This window comes from Lethenteron reissneri, chromosome 11 (assembly GCF_015708825.2).
Source record: "Lethenteron reissneri isolate LAM-NWPU_2019-01 chromosome 11, ASM1570882v1, whole genome shotgun sequence".
In the NCBI taxonomy this organism is placed as follows: domain Eukaryota; kingdom Metazoa; phylum Chordata; class Hyperoartia; order Petromyzontiformes; family Petromyzontidae; genus Lethenteron; species Lethenteron reissneri.
The window spans coordinates 11,798,829-11,817,211 of NC_083789.1; the positions used below are offsets into that span (position 1 = coordinate 11,798,829).

General features: G+C 51.2%; 1 protein-coding gene across 4 annotated transcripts in view; it reads left to right on the top strand.

Annotated features, from left to right (window-relative positions):
* The first annotated feature begins 808 nt into the window (after positions 1-808).
* Positions 809-18,383, top strand: part of LOC133341456 (A-kinase anchor protein 6-like) — a 124,212-nt gene continuing 106,637 nt past the window's right edge. For all 4 annotated transcript variants that reach the window (XM_061550102.1, XM_061550105.1, XM_061550103.1 and 1 more), the window contains exons 1-3: positions 809-1,294; positions 15,617-16,074; positions 18,015-18,107. In XM_061550102.1, coding sequence (XP_061406086.1) covers positions 15,727-16,074; positions 18,015-18,107 — 441 coding nt within the window. In that variant the 5' untranslated portion in view covers positions 809-1,294; positions 15,617-15,726. The remainder of the gene's footprint in view (positions 1,295-15,616; positions 16,075-18,014; positions 18,108-18,383) is intronic.

Genomic DNA, 18,383 nt, shown 5'->3' on the forward strand with positions numbered 1-18,383 from the left:
TAAATACTCAACTCAAATTACAGTGAATCTTCCTCCATGGCGGTGCGGAAATGGACTGCATCCCAAAGGAATGGCTGTGGAAGACATGGAGTGATGAGATTAGTTTGTGGGCAGTGTTCGGTGGTTTATTGCATCATATGATGAATTTTAGGGTGGAGCAGGCTCAGAAAGACCTTAATGATGTGACTCCGACTGATGATGAATTGTGCGTGATGGAAATTATTTCACCAGATGTAATTTGCCACGCCTTCATTCTCTGCTGCCCCCGTAATCTGGAACTCCCTCAGCCGTACGTTCTGTCGATTCCCTCTTCCCCCTGTTCAAGTCCATAGTCAATACCTCTACATTTTAGCCTATGACTGCCTGCCTCCACAAAACACCCGCACCCACCGCGTCCGCACAGCGCCGTGCAGACGCGGTCGCAATTCGACACCACACAAAATCCATTTTGTCATTGCGCTTAAATGTCCGCTGCTGTCGTGACCTTGCGATACCCCGTTTCTTATCCGCGTGCGCCCTCTGCAGACAGTTTTGTGAAACCACATGCACGCCTCCCGTGACAACACTTGAACGCGTTTCTCTACAACCCCTCAACTCATCCACAGTGGCCGCATTCGCCCATTGCTTAATATGAAATGCGCCGCGTGCCCGCCTGTGCGTTGCGAATCACTTGAGCACGTTGTCCATCCCGCGCTGTGTATCCATCGGTCAAATAAACAACACCGCCGTGGATAGGTCAGCGTGGCGGTCGCCCTCTGCTGCCATCATCTGACCGCTGCTGCATCCCTCCCGCTGCCCCCCTCGCTCATTAAGCAAGTCCATCACGTCCCCATTGCCCCGGCAACCAGCAGGTATCACAGGATCCTCGGCCAGGGCCTGCCCGCGATTGGCTGCCGAGCGGCGTCAGGGAGAGGGGAAGGGCAGGGCACCGACATCATCAGCAGCAGCAGCCAGGAGCAAAATCAGAGGCAGCATCAATCGGTAGCAGTTTCACAGGCACAGTGACATCAGCAAGCAGCAGCAGCAGCATCGTCGTCGTCATCATCACATGCAGCAGACGGCAGCAGTATCTCAGGCACAGTGACATCAGCCGCAGCAGCATCACCGTGATCATCATAAGCAGCAGTACCAGCAGCAGCAGCATCTTAAGAGGCAGAAGCATCAGCAGCAGCAGCATCAGCAGCATCATCTTAAGAGGCAGAATCAGCAGCAGCATCACTGGCGGGCGTGGCTGGAACGAGGGAGGAGGAGGAGGATCGTGGAAGAGAGCGAGAGGATTTTTTATGCCGGACGGGTAAGACGCTGCCTCTCGCTTCACCCCTCGGCCATGAGACTGGGCACGTCTTCGCTTTGTATTTATTTTCAAATGTAGGCCTCGGATGTTTTTTGTTGCTGTTTGCGTGTTTTAATGTGACGGCTAGGATGATGAGCGCGCCCATCTGTGACGAGCCAGAGGCGACTACGGAGGCGAGGCGACGCCTGTCTTGAAAATGCAATTGGCTATTTCGGAATTTGTGATTGATGTCGTGCACGCTCTGGTTGTGTGTGCGGTCGGTGCTCGAGACACCTTTCACTCACAGGCCTTCATCCAGCAGTGGATTGACGAACCATAACCGCTCACAATAATCATAAATTATGATGTTAATATCGCTTAAACGTTAACGATTTCATAATGTACATCGTGACAACACGACGTTCCGTGTTTATTTCGTTTAAATTATCAGCGATAAACAAGCGCGTGTGTGTGTGTGTAAATCATTATGTTATTGTGTCTGTGCCTCCATGTGCTGTGGAGGAGGGCCATTGGGCGTAACGTTCACTGGTATCGGGTAATTTTTTTAATTCCTTTTAGGGCGACAGTGTTATTTATTGATTGATGTGTTAAGCCGTTGCTGTTAATTGTGCGTGTGCACCATTGCCAAACGCAGCAGCAAAAAATCAACTCATGACGTGTCTGCTTGGTTGCTGCTGTTGTTGATGATGCTGTTGTTGATGATGCTGTTGTTGTTGATGAGGATGCTGTTGTTGTTGATGATGATGCTGTTGTTGATGATGATGCTGTTGCTGTTGATGCTGTTGCTGCCTGTTAACACAATATGAGGACACAAGAATAATGTGTCACCGTTATCTCGACGGCGTCAATACCGACGGACAAATGGGCGTCTCGGTGTGCCGCGAGCTACGAGTCGAGCGACGGGGCCGAGGCGTGGCCCTTCCCTGCTGGACGGGGGGGGGGGGCCCTCGTGCCCCCCACGAGGGCCGAGGTCTGAGGGGGGGCCTCGTGCCCCCCACGAGGGCCGAGGTCTGGGGGGGGCCCTCGTGCCCCCCACGAGGGCCGAGGTCTGGGGGGGGGCCTCGTGCCCCCCACAAGGGCCGAGGTCTGGGGGGGGGGCTCGTGCCCCCCACGAGGGCCGAGGTCTGGGGGGGGGGGGCCCTCGTCCGCGTGGGCCAACGAGGGCGGTGGGTGGCGGGGGCGCGCGCGCCAAATGCGAGGGGCGGTGGGGAATTTAAAATGTCAAGAACGAAGATGTCATTATTTCAATTCCCGCGCGCGTACGGAGGGAAATGCGACTTCTAATAATTAATTTCTCAACATTTCTGAGAATGTATTGGTTGGACGGACAACACCGAATGATTATGACTCTGGTTTAAAAAAAAAAAAAAGCTTATTTTTATTTGAACGGAAAACACGGGGAGGCAAAATGTTGCCCACTTTAACAAAACCCTCCGCCTAGATGCTGCTTGCCCTTGGGGTTTGGGGGCTGTGGGGGGCGCCGATTGCACGGCTCGCCTTGGGGCTGCTGGCAAGGTGTCTGGTGTCGTGATCTCAGCCAGGGGGCTTCCAATCAACAAATGTACGGCAAGGGCGGGGCCCTTCAACCGCTCAAAAGGCCCGTGCAGTTAATGTGTGTCTCTCTCTAGCTCTCCCTGCATGCTCAATCCACTGCTGGATGATGGCCTCCCCCGCAAAGTCGTCGCGCAGTGCGCAGCGCAAAGTCTCGTACATTTAGTTTTAGCCTTTAATCGAAATGGGTTCATTTGGAAATGCACTTTTCATTCTGGAAGGCTGCGTCTGCTGCTCATTAGCTGCTATTAGGTAACTATTCACGTGCCCATTTTCAAGGTTGGTCATCAGAAGAAAGGTTTACAGTTGAATCCTCACCAGCTCTGCCCATGTTGTACACAAGGTTCAGTCGCCAACTCTTATCATTCGCTCTTATGTACCTCTGGCCTGCCGCTTCATGTGCCACGAAGAAGGGCCAATGGCTGAAACGTCGATAATAAAGGTTGTTGGGTGAGATCGCGTAAGTATAAATGTGCCATGATAATTGGTTCTTTACCCTTCTATCTGGCAACAAAACTGACACCTTTTTGCAAGGAGTCATGTTTGCATAGACCGCAATACCTGCAGTCATAAATACAAACAAAAGACATAACTCTGATAATGTGCACTGTCCTTGAAGTTGATTGGTCCACACCCGAGACAGCTTTCCTTCGAGCCTAGTCTCATATGGGTTGGACCAGATGACGCCAAAAGGCGCACAACTCAAGGACAATGCACCATCAGAGTATGAGAGCTCGGGGCAAGCATCTACACACATAGTGTAGATGCGCCTTTTGGCGTCATCTGGTCCAACCCATATGAGACTAGGCTCGAAGGAAAGCTGTCTCGGGTGTGGACCAATCAACTTCAAGGACAGTGCACATTATCAGAGTTATGTCTTTTGTTTGTATTTATGACTGCAGGTATTGCGGTCTATGCAAACATGACTCCTTGCAAAAAGGTGTCAGTTTTGTTGCCAGATAGAAGGGTAAAGAACCAATTATCATATTTTTACTGGCAAATGAGGTCCCCATAGTGTAGATGCTTGCCCCGAGCTCTCATACTCTGATGGTGCATTGTCCTTGAGTTGTGCGCCTTTTGGCGTCATCTGGTCCAACCCATATGAGACTAGGCTCGAAGGAAAGCTGTCTCGGGTGTGGACCAATCAACTTCAAGGACAGTGCACATTATCAGAGTTATGTCTTTTGTTTGTATTTATGACTGCAGGTATTGCGGTCTATGCAAACATGACTCCTTGCAAAAAGGTGTCAGTTTTGTTGCCAGATAGAAGGGTAAAGAACCAATTATCATATTTTTACTGGCAAATGAGGTCCCCATAGTATAAATGTGCCGTAACCCTCCACCACCCGACACAGCCAATTAGTAAGGGATTTGTCACGTCAACCAAACGCCAATTAGTGACTACTTCAGCCCACCCGTGTGTTGGAGAGTAAATCCACAACATTTACAATCTGAGTAGCACGACGTTTCGCTGGTATAATTACATCCAGCATCATCGGGGCGATTTGCACATTTATACTAAGGGGCCGTCCATAAATGACGTCACGCGATTTTGCACAATTTTTGACCCCCCCCCCCTCGTTACACGGCGTCACAAAAAGTCAGACCCCCCCTCAAATATGACGTCACAAATTTCTGCCCCCCCCCCCCAAAAAAAACTTTAAACATGCTTCAAATCGCTTTAAACTATTGTCATTGTAGTGCGTATTTAATGTGTAGGAGAAAACATTTATTAAAACGTCTATTTAATTAAGTAGAACGTGTTGTCTATATTTAAAGTTGCGCATTTTGATGTGACGTCATATTTCTCAAACCTCCCCCCCCCCCTCGTCACATATCGTCACAAATGTCTGACCCCCCCCCCTAGGTGCGTGACGTCATATATGGACGGCCCCTTACGCGATCTAACCCAAAAACCTTTATTATGCAAAATATTGATCACGAAAGCTCACTACGTGTTCAACTGGCTGAAACGTCTCGCATTCTCTCGATGTTTGTGTGTGTCCCCTTTATTGCCCACTCTGTTGTCGACGGGATTGTTTGGATGTTTTTTTTGGCCGGGGGGGGGGGGGGAGTTTATATGTCAAGTGAGTAAACATCATTCTTGAATTGGCCACTGGCATGAAAACGCAGTGCCCGTCGACACGCGTGCAACATTACCTCTTGCAGGGCGACCTGACATCCGTGGAGTCGTTTTAAAGAGACAGAATATTGAAGAAAAAAACGTTGAAAACGTAACAAATTTCAATTCTGTCGAACAAAATCGCATTGTAATGATTATCTGAATAATGGCCATGTTAAACATGTGAGATGCATTTAACTGTCAATCTACCAAGCACCTTCACGCGAGCTGATTCCATCGCTCCATCTCCTCCAGTGGAACGTCCTCTGGGCCGCTTTGCATTCCTTTGGCAGCAACTCCGTCATCGTCCGCATTTCACGATAGGGATAAATAACGATTTACAGCCGTTCGTTAATCCGCTGCGGGACTAATGCCTCACCCATGCCGCCGTGCCCGTGACGCGGCGTTGTTTCACCCACACTTCACCGCGCTGGCCAGCGCGGGTTGACGAAGTTGGAGGGACATAGCGACAGGACCAGTTCCCCATTGATCTGAGCCATTGGCGGGAATCAAACTCAGGTCGTCGGGTTCGTAGTGCGGCACGTAAAGGACCGGGCCACCGCCTCACCCCCGAAAAGCTGTGTGGCCATCAGTAACGTTACAATAATGACGTTGCAGTCGTATATAAGGCTCAGGCCCTCATCCAGCAGTGGACTGATCGTGGCAAATTATGATTTTGCTTCGCATTCTTGCAAATTGGGCCGCTTCTTATCACAGCCATAAGGAGCTGCCATGATGACCAAGTGTGGTGAGGTATGGTCAAATGAATTCCCTCACCGACATAAACGGTGTAGGGAGGCCTTCATCTGCCCATGGTTTGACAAAGCTCTCAAAATATAATACTGGTAGGAACCTCCTGGTTACACCAGCCCACAGGGGATTATTGTGTCCGTCCGTCGTGCATCCAAAAATGGGAGGGGTGGGGCTGGGTGGAGAGGGGAGGGTGGGGAGGGGCTGGGTGGGGAGGGTGGGGAGGGGCTGGGTGGGGAGGGTGGGGCTGGGTAGGGGGTGGGAGGGGTGGGGCTGGGTGGGGAGGGGCTGGTCACCCCGTGGTGCCCTTATAAAACTCAACGTTTAACCTACTCACGCCGGCTTGTGCCCGCCCTCACAGTCGGGCATATTTGCGAAATACACCACGCCGCCGTTGACCCTGGCCATTGACCGAGCAACCCAACGTTCCTACCAGCTCCCTCCGCAGGAATGTGTTGTATTTAAGAGCCTGTGGAATCCTGCACGACGCCAAAATTTGTCACGTGCCCAGTAGCGGTGGCTACGCGCGTGGCTGCCTGTAACCCAGCACCGTGGCAGGCAGCAGCGAGGGTTGGTGGATGACCGCACGCAAATGCAGCGACGCTCCCTCCCTTCCTGTGGGCGTGTCGAGGAGATGCCGTGCCCTGGCTTGCCAGGAGAAGGCGGCACAGCGGAAATGTGGACACCCACCTGTTCGGTTGGTACGGGATCGAGTGTTTCCCCCTCGCATGCGTGTGTTTTCTCCGGGTGCTCCGGTTTTCCTCCCGCGTGTAAACGCTCGTTGTTTGGCCGATAAAACGCCTTCGTGTGTAGAGGACCGCAAAGCCTGGGCAATTGTTGGTGGCGCTGACTCCCCGCGTGGCTACTCGCGGCTCTGAGTTGTCCTTTCCCTCTCTACCAGAGCGAGCGAATGCTGTGCGGCGATGGAGCGTTGTAAGTTGACATTAATGCCATTTATTACACCGCAAGCATCAGCCATGATCACTCCATTGATGGTTGGAGGTCTCCCCAAGCCGATGTAACAATCCACGTGTCACCTTTCACACAATCTGTTTTCGTCGCTCGATCTCCGTGGCCGATATCTTCTCGTGCGAGTCCCCTCCTTTAGCTGCCACTCCGTCGTTAGTCTCGACCATCGGTGCATCGTCCCGTCTAGCCACGGTGGCGAGATGTTAACTCCCTCGCCTGGTGTGCAGGAGGTCGTGAGTACGATACCAACCCTGACGCCTATATATTTGGAGTTTGCATGTCTCTCTCCCCGTGGTCGCTTGGATTTTTCTCTGGGTCCTCCACATTTAGAATCAACATGCTTTTAGAGTATTTGGCTGATATACATTTCCACGTGATTTTCCACTTCGTTGCGTTATGATTCGTGACGAGGTCTTTTCTGAAAAATAGCTACATAGCTCAATGGACCTTACCCGGTTAGATAAAAATGTATAAATACAGTAGTGTCCTGCGAAAGCTCACTCACTTTTTCTGAACAGTCAACGTGACATCTCTTATTTTCTGGGTGTTCTCCAAACCACGCGTTCCTCTATCTGTCTCTCAGAGTAATTATGACATGTACCATGACTTCCTCATTTAGCTAATTAGAAGATCTGGCATCTTCCTGCTCCAGTGAGCACTGAACAGGTCGTTGCTCTTTCCCAGTGAGTGAACCTAGAGCCAGTGGTGGACTTTCCACATTCCTATGCCAGAAAATGATATACCACAATTATTATTGACTTACCACGAAGTGTTACTTATTTAACTAAACATGATGGGTTAATTCTAGATTTGAAGTTTTCGTGACTGCAAGGGTCCATACTCTTTGGTTTTCATTTATATTTTATTTTATTTGTATGTTTTTATTCTTTATTATTTTTCTTTTCACCTACGTGACTTTACCGAAAGAACAAAATAGTATGATGGGATAATGTTCATGGGCCGAGTTAGCCGCACCTAAAATTGGAAGGATAAATTAGCGAGGCCCCTACCAGCTTGCAGTGAGTTCTTTCATTCTCCTCTGCTGCTCCCACTGTCTGAACCCCTCGTTCCCAAGCCATCCATGCTTTCTGTCGGCTCCTCTTGACATCAACGTTCAAGACTTTTCTTTTTTACTGAGCCCTAATTGCCTCTGTCTCTTCTCTCTATATTATAAACGTGCACACTGTCTGCACGATGGTCTTGAGATGCAATCATATTTAGATGCTGCATTTTGTGGTGTAGACTCAAGCAGAGACCCACAGACTCATGCAGAGAACCATATACTTACACACAAATTCATGGACTCACGTAGAGACCCATAGACTCACACAGAGACCCATAGACTCACACAGAGAATCATATACACACACAAAATGTATGGGCTCACGTAGAGACCCATAGACTCGACACAGAGACCCATAGACTCACACAGAGAACCATATACCCACAAAAAAAGTATGGACTTACGTAGAGACCCATAGACTCACACAGAGACCCATAGACTCACACAGAGACCCATAGACTCACACAGAGAACCATATACTCACACAAAATTGTATGGACTTACGTAGAGACCCATAGACTCACACAGAGACCCATAGACTCACACAGAGACCCATAGACTCACACAGAGAACCATATACTCACACAAAAATGTATGGACTTATGTAGAGACCCATAGACTCGCACACAGAGAGCCAGAAACTCACAAAGAGACCCACAGACTCACATACAGATCCATAAAGTCGCATCGAGAGGCACAGACTCAGATATAGACCCATACGCTCATATAGAACCTCACATACTCACATAGAGACCCAGAGAACAGTGGCTCTCACCTGGGGGTACGTGGACCCCTGGGGGTATGTGGAAATGTCCCAGGGGGTACGTGGGGTGATTTATAAACGTGTGAAATTATATCGTACGTGGTCAAAGTTATTGGTGAATAATCATGTACGAATCTTGCAATATAAAACAACTACGATAAATTTGTAATCCATACGGTAACCTAGAACTATACAAAAGACCTTCCTAAACCCATTGATCGTAAACAATGTGGCTTTCAAGAGTAATCAGCGAGCGCGAACAAATCACCTCTCGCATGAAGAGCGTCCGTTGAAGTTGTATTCGCTTGCAGTTACGAGCTCGTTAGGATAACTCACACAATGGACAATTGGTTCAAATATTTACGTTCATTATTCATACATTTATTTCTCAGAACCGTGTTGGGTCAGGCAAGGGGGGGAGGGTGAACTCGGTTCAAACAAAATGCAACCAGGGGGAGGGGGTACAGTAGCAGCCAACAAAAGGTTGAGAATAACCACTGGCCATAGAACCGTGGAGTTGCACAAGCGAGGCCGTGGCAGTGTCACGCCGGAGCCGTCGGCGTTCGAGAACCTTTACCCACGACGGGCGAAACTTGAGGCGCGCGCCGACGGTGTGTTCACAAGGCGACGACGCCGGTTTACCGCGTTGCTGTTTCATTTATTTCGTTGCATTATTTGAGTGGTAAAACAACCTCGGGCGAGGGTTGCGACGCCTGTTTGCTTTCAAGCAACTCTCCCGAGCGCCCGACGCGACCGCGTCTCATCCGCCCGGCCCAGCTCTCATCACACGGGAGGACATCTTCACATCCTGCGGGTGAAGTTAAATTTTTCTTCCCTCTCCCCCACCCCCTCCTCTCTCCGTGTGGAAATGCAATTGAGTGCAATGGGCACGCGAGCCACGGGCCCCGCGTGCGAGCCACGCGCGAGGCCCTCTGTGCGCGTTTGCTATCTCGCTCTCTCGTGACGAGGCGAGCCCACTCACGAACGCCCCACCGCGCCGATGCACGTGCGCGGGCACGCAGCTAGAACCTTTGGAATAACGACACCTTGCTTCGAGGCTGCCGCAACAAGTGGCTCAGGACCCGAGGACGGATCCCGAACATCTGCCGCCGGTAACCGCGCCCCACGTCTGGGAGCGCCGGAGACGCCGTTACCGCACAAAGTGGTTCCGCGCGCGCGAGCCGGATCTGGCATCGGACGAGAACGTCGAGTGATGGCGGTCGGCGAGCGTCGACATCTCGGGCGGGGACCATCGCGGTGGCGGCGGCCGTGAGACGCGGCCGCGACGACCTCTCCGGGAGAGGCCGGGCGGGGGGGGGAATCAGAGATGGCAGTCTGGTGTCTGGCATTGTGTGCACCCTTGCAGAGCGAGACGTTCCATGCCGAGGGGTTATCCAGGTGGCTTTCTCTTGAAGAGACTCTGCTCCTCCCGTAGCCTGCCCTGTGTCCCCACCACCGCCTACCCCTGGACTTCCCTCGTGAACAACAACAACATCAACAACATCACCGCTTCAGTCGCAAAAAAAAATACGTATTTAATTAGTTTATGAGAATAGGTTTTTCCCCTATTTTCTGGCAACAAAAAACACCTTTTACAAGGAATCATGACTGCATTAACCACAATACTTGTGGTCAAAATGCAAAAAAAAACATACTCTGATAATATATGCATTGTCCTTGAAACTGATTGGTCCACATCAGATACAGCTTTCTTTTGAGCCTCGTCTCAAACGGTGTTAGACCAAAGGCGTACAGAAGGTCGTGTCGTGTATAATATTTATATGTTTTAATATAAACCTCCACCACCCGACAGAGCCAAGCAAATCAAGTTGTCACGGATTTGCAAAAAAAACAATAAGCACATTTTCCCACAACGTAACACATTGATTTGATCGGCTCTGTCAGGTTGGTGGAGGGTGATGGTTAAAAATTAACATTATACCTACGTGACCATCTAACCCCAAAACACCGTACCATGAATCATAATATTGGTCGTGAAAGCCCAAATATAAAATTTAGTTTTTCCCTCTGTCCTCGATCCTCGACCCAGCGAACTGACCCCCCACGGTCTTCCCACCCTGACCCCGTACCACGTTCCCAGCCTCGTCAGTGCCTCCACATCGTCCTGTCCCGTTCCCTTGGCTCGCACGACGGCTGCTGTCACTGCCATTCTGAAGAAACTCCCCGCACTGGACCGCAGCAATCCCTGCAAAAATTCCATCCTCTCTCAAGCCGCTCATTCATAGCAAGGGTCACCTACTCACATGACTCCCGTCCCTCCACAGTCTCCACGACCCAGTGCAATCAGGTTTCTGCCAGGACCATTCCACCGCAATTGCTTGCGCACAGGTGGTAAATGACCTCGGTCTCTCTTCAGATCGTGGATCCGAACTCGCTCCTAGTTCTCCGAGACCTCTCCCCTGCTATGGAGGCGTCTCCACCCACACCTCCACCCTGGTCCCGCTCGCGCCTCCCACGCGACAGGTTTTTTTTTTCATTTTCATTTATCAGGTATATCCCTGTGAGCCATTCGGCTCTTGAATCGGGTACAACCGCAACAAACAAAAAACAAAAACATGAACAAGAAAACATCTTAAAGTGACTAAGTGACTATGTGCAAACAGAAAAATCCAAGAAAAGACAGCAAAATATTGCAGAAAAAGCACCGTACACCAACGCTGTGTGCAAAAATCCCAGTGGGATGCAAGTCAAACAACAACAACAACCACAAGACAACTTAGATTAAGGCCATCAGTCTAACTCCATACTACAACAAACAAACATGGCCAAACCAAAAAACTTTTCGAAATCACCAAAATAAATCCATAAAAGCAATGTAACAGTGATCATAGGAACTGTGACCGAATTTTCACAATAAACGACAAGAGAAAGGCAAAGTTTGATTTCTGGCACCTGTACTGAGATAACAAGAGGGTGAATACAAACGTGTTTTGAACGGACGCACTGATAGGTACAAGACGCCGGGGAAGACTGCAAATTTAATTACAGCTGAATGGAAAGACGGTCGTGATGATGGACTTTGAGAGAGGACGCGGCGCACACACGGAGAGAGAGATCTTGCACCTCCGTGAATGAACATTTACGTTGGGTTGGCGAGCGACGGAGCGAAACGAAATGCTCTGGGCCCTTCCTTTGGCTGAACCGTCCCTGGAGTTGTTCTGAGGACGCCGTCCATCTCCCACACGGCCACTCTTTGAGAGGCGGCGATGCGCCGCTCACCGCCACACGGAGTATTCTGATGGGGGCGGGGGGGAGGGGGACACGGCCCCCCTCATCTCGTAACACGACGCCGATCGGAGAGGTGGGGAACGCGCTTGGAGATAAAACGGAAAAATCCCGACGTTGATGTAATGCAATGAAAACGCGAGAGTGCCCTTCTCGGTGACAGCTGCCGTGGACTCGCGTGGCTGACGCCCTCGGAATGGACTTCGACGAGGCCTCCTTGCACTCCAATTTGTGCAGTGCTGGAAAACCAATGCACCCTCAACCCCCCCCCCCCCCCCCCACCATCGCTCTCATCTCCCGCTCTCTCATCTCTCTCTCATCTCTCTCATCTCTCTCATCTCTCTCATCTCTCTCTCATCTCTCGCTCTCTCATCTGTCATCTCTTTCTCATCCCTCACTCTCTCATCTCTCTCTCATCTCTCTCTCTCATCTCTCTCTCATCTCATCTCTCTCTCATCTCTCTCTCATCTCTCTCATCTCTCTCTCATCTCTCTCTCATCTCTCTCTCTCATCTCTCTCTCATCTCTCTCTCTCATCTCTCTCTCATCTCTCTCTCATCTCTCTCTCATCTCTCTCTCATCTCTCGCTCTCTCATCTCTCGCTCTCATCTCTCCCTGCTAGTCGAGCGTGAAGGCTTTCCCTCTCGAATTAAGTCTGACGTCTGTAACCGCGAAAACAAGATGTAAAATATTTGCCCTGTGAATGAGATAGCAACAACACAAAATCCATTCTCCGCGTTTGGCTGTTAAAAATGCACCTTGGGTTTTTTTGCTTTGAGCGTTCGGGTTTTATTTTGTTCCTTTTTGTTTTGGCCTCGGTTGCTCTGAGGTTTCACGCTCACGCATCGATACAAGATTCGTGAGGCGAACCCGGCCACTGCCTTCCTGCACGGGGCGGCCTTGACATTAAAAAATAATGTCCGGCGTGTAGTAGAAAATTAAACCTTGCCAAAGCTTAAATGAAAAAAAAATCAAACGAAAACACGGATCAAATTTTCTGGTAAAAATTCGCAAACCGGAATACAGCGTGCGGTGGATTTGTTTGCAATATTTGAGTCTTCAAAACTTTTGTGATTGGATTGCCATCTGCCTGGGTTTGACCCAGACAACCCTGTGCATATGTACGTATGTATGCTGAACTTCTTTCGTACCGTACGTAGCCAACGGTGCTAACCACAGGCGCCTGTGGTTAACGCAGTACTTGATTTCTTGCAAGAGGTATCTCTTTCGTGTTTGTACATCTTAACACCTCCTGTTCTATTGCCAGAAAGGGTCAAACTATTCTCATTTTTCATATTTTAATACTGGCGAAATGTCCCATGATATAGCTGCTGCTCACTCCGAGGTCTAAATGCTCTGATACGCGTGGCATTGTCCTTGTGCTGTCCACCTTTTGGCGTCCTTCTCTGGTCTGACACTGGCGGTGAGACCAGGCCCTGAAGAAGGCTGCTATCTCTGGTGCAGGCCAATCAGTTTCAAAGACAATGCAATCTATCATTATCAGAGCGTGTTTGTTTGCATGTTCACAACAAGTACCTGTGGTTAATGCGGACTTGATTCTGTACCAAAGGTTCCTGTTTCGTGTTTGAACATCTTAACACCTCCTGTGGTATTGCCAGAAAGGGTAAAACCTATTCTTATTTTTTATACTTTGATACTCGCAAAAAGGTATCCCACGATATCTAACAGGAGGCGTTGCCACCCCCACCTGTGTTGGGATGGCAACAGGAAGTGGGTTGTTCCGGTGTTGCTGTGCTGAACTTTATTACAGGGAAACTGCACAGTTTTGATCATAGAACTAAACTAAATCTATTAGACTATATTACTATTTTACCAGGTAAGGCCCACTGGGCTGTACAGCTTTTTTTGAGCAGTGACCTAGTCATCACAAATGATAGCACAACGGAAGTGGCTTATCATCATGTGGAAATTTTTCGCGTACAAGTACTCGAAATGCATGATTCTAAACGTTGAGATGAAAAACCGGAGGACGCGAAGAAAAATCCAAGCGACCACGGGGAGAACACGCAAGCTGGCGCCAGGGTCGGGATCAAACCCACGACCTCCTGTGTACCAACCGAGGTCGTGCTAACCGTAGACCCATAGGCTGCCGGAGATATATTAGTAAGTGAAAATGATGGCAACCCGACCCAGGCTCACTCATATACATAAGCGCCTTCATTTCTTTACCTGGATAAAACCTGAATATGCAACACCTCATTTGCACGGGTAGCCAGTGAGACTACGAGAGAGTTCCTCTCGGCGCGGCCTCTTTCTCCACCGTGTTTCCTGTAGACACCCTCCTGCTGTGCGTAAATGCGAGGCTCCACGTCGCTGTCCTCTGCGGATTTCGGACGATCGGGCCGGGGTGCAAATTTCATCTGCAGTGGGTGACGTCTCCATTGAGCGATGCATAAATAAATCAATACGCGGATAAATAAATAAACGCATCCATCGTTCCGGATGAGCGCTGCTGGGTTCCTCCTGCTCGCTCCGTGAGTGCTTTCCCAGCTCCACGACGCCCCCCCCCCCCGACCCACCCCCGGAGCCAGCAGGAGGCATCGTGGTCCTTTTGTCGGCGCGTGATTCAATTCGCGGGCCTTCTTCGTCGATCCACCGCTGCATGGAGGGCTTTGTCACGAATGCGCGGCATGGGCCGCGCCGGTCCACGCCGGTTGCGGGGTGCGGTGCCTGGGACCGGTTCGGATATCGCTGCGCGCCGCTGATGTTGGCCGTTAATGGCATTCGGGGGTCGCCGGGTTCACGGCGCGGTGCGCTGATTGCCGCTGCCGCCAAGCGATCGTTACGATGCTGCCGGTAATGAAGCCGATGAGCGGATTCTTATTTTAGTTTTTTTTACTTGATAATTACGAATGATCCGTCGACGCTGGCGGTGGCGAGTCAGGGCGGAGCAGATGGCCCTGGCCACCCGTGCGGGGAGGCGCCCATGAGCCCCCCCCCCCCCGGCGGTGCCGGCATGTGGCATCTGAACCGGTGAGAAACACAACACCGCTACTCTGCTGCTGGCTCCCTCTCCCACCCGAACGATTTCAATGTTAGGTCGCCGAATTTATTCAATAATTTTAACTGCATACGCATTTGTCTTTTTTGGGAAATAATTATTTGAAGGCGGTGGGGCGTGGCGGTAGTTATGTACTTATGTATGTTGAATTTATTTCGCACCGTACGTAGCCAACCGTGCTAATCGGAGGTGCGATTGCCAAATAAATCGGCAGCCTGCCGCCTAAATCGGTGCGGTTGGCAAGCGCGCACCGGGGCAGTGGTTCCCAACCGGCAGTTCGCGCGCCACGCCGGCGCCCTCCGCAAGGCCGCGGGAAGCGGTCCGTGGAACCAGCGCGGGGCGACGACGAGATCTCGTTTTCGTAGAACCCCGTCGGCTCCATCTCACCGCACCGTGGTCCACGAGGAGACGTTTTGTTCAGGGGTCAGCGGTGATCCACGGGGAACCACCACAACACGCGTGTGTGTGTGTGTTAGTGTGCGCGCGTGTCTGTGGGTGTGTCAGTGTGCGCGCGTGTGTGCCGTGAGCGGTAGTGTAGCGGTTAACGCTCCGCACTACGAACCCAGCGACCCAAGTTCGATTCCCGCTCACGGCCAACATAAGTTATCTGAAATGGTCCTGGGCTTCCCTTAGGTCGACTCAGCCTGAAATGAGTGCCTGGTGCAGTGTCTAAACATCGTCACTCGGGACATAAAGGTGGCCGGGCGTGGTGCTGCCTGCCCACTTCTTCTTGCGCCGTGCCGGCCTTCACAGGTACTCGTCGTTCACGGCCCTTGCCCCAGCATTCCGTGAAGGTTATCCGGGGGGGAATCTTTGTCTTTTGTGCCGTGAGCGCAGGTACAGGTGGGCCGGCAGCAGGTCGCGCTCCTTGAGCACCTGCCCCCCCGGCTCCTCTCGGCGCTGAGGATCCGTCCGCGGCCGCCGCCGCCGCAGCAGCCGCAGCCGCGATGCCGGACAAGAAACTGATGCAGGACGACCTGGGCGACGCCCGGGTCGGGAACCAGAACTTCTACGGCCACGCCGCGGACGGCCGCGCGTTCCGCCCCGTGGGGCCGGGCCCGGTCGGCCGGGCCCTGGGGGCGTTCGAGCGCGAGCCGGCCGGCTGGGCAGACGAGGGCGGCTGGTACGAGCGCCTGCCCCCCCTCTACGCGCCGGCCGACTGGGGGGCCGTGCTCAACCTGCCCGAGATCGAGGAGTGGCTGCGGCGCACGGCGGAGCGCGTGCGGGACCTGGCGGAGTTCGTGCAGCACGACACGAGCAACCGGCACATCGACTTGCACCTGGTGCAGCTCAAGGTCGGCGCCGCACGCGAACCCCCCCCGAACCCCACCCCCCACGGTGGGGGGGGGGACAAACGGTGTCCCCCCCCCCCCGGCCGTGTAGCCTCGAGCAGACCGTGGGTGCCGCGTGCTGTCGACGCGTGACGATGAAGGTGCGGCGCACGAGCTGTACGTGTGTGGGTTGGACTTCTTTCGCGCCACCGTTCGTAGCCGACCGCGCTAATCGGAGGTGCGGGGGAAGAACAACAAACTAAACGCAACAAGAAGAAACAGGTCTAGAGAAATGAGTTCTCGTTAACTTCCAATTAACCGTGTCGTTTTACGTCAAGGTAAATAAAACTTCCAAACTTATAGTAAAATGCATTGATTTTATTAATTATATTTTCTTGCCTTGGTGCAATTATCGATTTGTGTTGCTGCACAATTTAACTAAGCAAACGTACAGTGCAGGATCAATTCTGCGAGACATTGAGATGTTCTCCCGTATACTCAGTCGGCCACACGGGGAACGTAACCCCCCGTTCCCTATGGAAACACGGCCTCCACGTTCGCAGAGAATTCTTCTCTCGCATCGATTTTCAAGAACCCAACCCCTCGCGAATGTCGAGGTCTCACCGTATTATCATTAATTACACTGGTCAACACACTTTTTCTGGCATAAGGTATTCCAACGGTTGTTAGGTAATTTTGGGGTGCTGATTTCAAATCTGGCATCAGTTTTTGTCTATCACATCAGGTTTTCGAGATATCAAATATTGCATTTTCAATAAAAATTGCAGAAGAAAAATATTAAATAAATGTAGATATCTACATAAAATGATATTATGAACACACTATCCTAAAAATACAGTACCATATTTTAACACTAAAGCAGTCACTGACTCACAAGAACTTGCAATCATAAGTGACAAGAGTTAATTTCGGGTAAAATCAATGAAAATGGGGTATGCCGATAGCATAAAAATGAGATGTGATAGAGCAAATCTGAGATCAGATTTGGAATCAGCACCCTGAAATTAGTCTAAAACAGCTGCAAAAGTCCAGGCCAGAAAACAAAGGGTTTTTTTTGTTGACCAGTGTAATTATTCTTGATTTATTTTTTCTGCAGCCTGCGCACACTTTTTGCATCTCGCGAAGTTTCTCGTCATTTACCGAGAGCGCTAGAATCGGTTTCCGTGGAGCTGTTCATTCTCGGTTTCCGGCGGGATGAGGTGGCCACCTCCTTGAGGTTCAGAAAACCGGGGCCCATCACGGGCGGAAGGTCTCACAGCAGCGTGGCCACGCGTGCAACGCACGGCCTTGAGCGACGCATTCAAATGTATAATTATTGCTGCTGCTGTTGTTGTTACAAAGCAACTGACAAAAACGCGGGGCATTTAATCCCCCCCGGGAGGACTTGCAAATTACCCAGGACAGCAGCTGCTGATGATGATGATGATTCTCAATCTTTGCCGTCTCTCTCTCTCTCTGTATGTCTCCTCGCTCTTCTCGTCCAGTCTCTTCACTGGAACAGACTTCCCCCCGCCATATTAAGCGGTCCCCTTCGCTCACTTAAGTTTCCGCTCCGCACTCAAAACTCTCTCACTGTTACCCCTAGCTCACCCCACGAACCCCCCCCCCCCCCCCCCGCTTAATCTCCCCCTCATAACCGCCACCGTTACTGCTCCCTCTTCATATTCTCATTCCGTGGCTTCCACTCATTGACCCATCCAATCAATCTACACGTCATCATTTACTGCCATCGATTTCACTTTCACGGAATTCACGCATCACAGATTTGTCCCCATTGCTTCCTCTCATCTATTTCATTCACCTCATCTCCACCATTGCATCCATATGTACCGTTGTTAACTCCGTGTAAACCGCCTTGGATAAGGCGCTCGATACATTCCTTTAAGATAAGATCCTGGGGTGGCAACCATGTGGCTGAGTGGCGTGCGTGCGTGCCGCCGCAGGACATCAGTGAGGACATCTCGAGCCACGTGGAGGTGGTGCACGCCTTGCTCGAGACGGCCTTCCCGCTGCGTCTGCTCGCCGTCTCCGTGCAGGTGGGGCGGTGGAGGCCGGCCCCGCTGCGGTGGAGTGAGCCGTGGAGTTGTGGCTGTGGCTGTGGTGGTTGCGGCTGCTGTGTTTGTGCCTGTCTTGATTGCGACGGTGACACCTGTGAGTGTGGTTGTGGAAGTGCCGGCCGTAGTCGTGACATTTTCCATTTCGAATTTTTATTGTTTTGTTGAAGATGGTGGCTGTGTGGTAGTAACAGTTTGGTGGTTGTGGGGGTTTCTCCCCCCCCTCCTCCTCTTCCTCCGTCCCCCCTTCCCCCCCAC